We start from the raw sequence: 2,467 nt of genomic DNA, 5'->3' as shown, positions 1-2,467 counted from the left end.
AGTCAAGCAGCCCTTTTAGGTGGTCTACTGGCTTTCCCTCCATCACTATTGTTTGGCACCCCTGTTACTATATTAACAAGGGCGGTTTTTATAAATTTTAATGAAATCAAAGTATCAAACAAACATTTTAATTAAACAATTTCAATATTATATTGCTAAGTTATATTCTATATTTTTTAATAATGGTATTTCTGGTAATTCTATTTATAGTTTAGAAGAGAATAATGTAGCATTTGTTTTCCAGATGCAGTAAGCAATTCCAAACACTCAAAAGACACCAATTCATCTTGCAAAGAAACAGCTAATTATCCTTCCTTAGGGTATGAGTGTGACATCCTTTGCCACTGTCTGAACAGGTTTTTGTATGATTACACTTCTGAGAACATTTTGCAGCTTAAATTCAGCATATAGATATTCACAAAAGTCGTTTACAACTTATATAACTGCATAGAAATCATCACCAACCCCTTCACCCTGTATGCCAGGCACAAAGCCTAATCTTCTCATGTGGTCTAACAAACCATCCAACACTGTAAGAATCTCAATCATTTTGTAGTTTGATGGGTCGTTTGCTCTAAATCTATGAATCTCTCTCTTAACTTCAATCCAGCTGTACCCTGGATCTGTTTTCAGCCCTTTATCTTTCATCATTTTACGCACCCTTGCAGCCTGATCCCAGCACCCCGCACTGGCATACAGATTTGCCAATTGAACATGAGTAGAAGCACAGTCTGGTTCCAGTAAAAGCCTACTCTCCGCAGCCTTGATTCCAATCCAAACATTTCCATGAAGCCGTGAGGAAGAAAGCAGGGAGCCCCAGGTAATGGCGTTGGGATAAATAGGCATTTTCTCAATGAAATCTAGAGACTCTTGCAAACACCCCGCCCGACCAAGAAGATCCACAATGCAGGAATAATGGTCTAATTCTGGTTCCACACCATGTTCAACCATTAAATTGAAGTAATTCCGGCCTTGTTTCACAAGGCCTGCATGCCGGCACGAGGAGAGAATACCAAGAAAACTAATGGCATCTGGTTTCACTCTTTCCTTCTTCATCTCTTCAAATAGATCAATTGCCTGCACTGCAAGTCCATACAGGGCATACCCAGCAATCATGGAGTTCCATGAAACTATATCCTTACAGGGCAGCTTCTCAAATATGGAAAATGCATGTCTGACATCTCCACATTTGCAATACATTGAGATGAGAGCATTAGCAATGTGAGTATATGAATCAAATCCCATTTGAATTGTCTGACAGTGGGCAGTTTTTCCCTGCCAAAGAGACCCACTTCCCGTGCAGGCACTCAGAAGACTTGTGAACGTAAAATCGTTGGGCTTTAATGTTGAATTTCTCATCCGATGGTAAAGCTCCAAGCACACATCAACCTGCCATTCCTGGGCAAACCCAGAAATTATGGCAGTCCATGACACTATATTTCTCACAGGCATTTCCTCAAACATGCGTTGCGCATCCTCCAACTTACCACATTTACAATACAAACTGATCAAAGCACTCCCAACATACACGTTGAACACAAACCCAGTTCTTAATGCTAAGCAATGAACTTGAACACCAAAGCAGGAACTCCGAACCGACCCACATGAGCTCACAGCACGAGACAGAGCATTCGCATCAAATCTCGATCCTTCGCTGTGTAACCAAAGAAGCACACTAACAGGATTCTCCTTATTCAAGAAATCCGATCCAACGACCCCATCAAGCATGTCTGGAACACCCTTTGTTGAGTTTGAACAAGCGAAGTCATCAGGAACCCGTTGTCGATTCAATTGATCTGAGTTCGTTCGTAAAAATTCCTGAACGAGTCGAAGATGACTTTGACGACTTACGGAAGAATTTTCTTTTGGAGAAATGATATCTAGAACTCGTAATGCCTTGTCCAACCTATTGTTATTAGTTGTGTGTGACAATTTTTGTGTAGAGAAAATTCTAGCTTGCAGCTCGACTGATAACGGTAAGAATCTAGGACTCGGCGTTTTCCGCTTCGCACAGTTCTGAAAGAGTACGATACAACTCATTGCAATGCGGATCCCACGTGGGTGAGGCACTGCCTAAAAAAAACATGGAAACACAGTGTTACCTATCTTAATATTTTTCAAATTAAAAATATTACTATTACTTTCAAAGAGAAATAGAAATCAGACACAAAAATAAAAAAATCAGAAATAGAAACTATAAACAAAAAACCAGTAACCTCTTTAATTAATATTTATAAAACTAATACAAATTAGAAACTTAATTAAAAATACTCATTATTATTTTAAATCAAATAATATTATAAATATATGACTAAAATAATAAAATTACAAATAATACAAATTAAAAAAATTACTATAATAAAAATAAAATTTATTATAATTATTTTACTTAATTATTATACTTTTAAAATTTACTTTACAATAAAATTTTATTAGACATGATAATCAAAAAATAGTAAAAGTATTT

At 37.0% G+C, this 2,467-nt stretch overlaps 1 protein-coding gene across 1 annotated transcript; it reads right to left on the bottom strand.

Annotated features, from left to right (window-relative positions):
* Nucleotides 1-287: 287 nt before the first annotated feature.
* On the bottom strand, nucleotides 288-2,076 carry LOC131154441 (pentatricopeptide repeat-containing protein At2g37320). The gene has a single exon (XM_058107226.1). It carries the CDS (start codon nucleotides 2,038-2,040, stop codon nucleotides 436-438), a length of 1,605 nt encoding a protein of 534 aa, XP_057963209.1. The 5' UTR covers nucleotides 2,041-2,076; the 3' UTR covers nucleotides 288-435.
* Nucleotides 2,077-2,467: the final 391 nt, after the last annotated feature.

The sequence above is a fragment of the Malania oleifera genome, chromosome 4, assembly GCF_029873635.1.
Source record: "Malania oleifera isolate guangnan ecotype guangnan chromosome 4, ASM2987363v1, whole genome shotgun sequence".
NCBI classification, from domain to species: Eukaryota; Viridiplantae; Streptophyta; class Magnoliopsida; order Santalales; family Ximeniaceae; genus Malania; species Malania oleifera.
The sequence above is the reverse complement of the archived record's forward strand: the minus strand, read 5'-3'. Positions and strand labels throughout refer to the sequence as shown.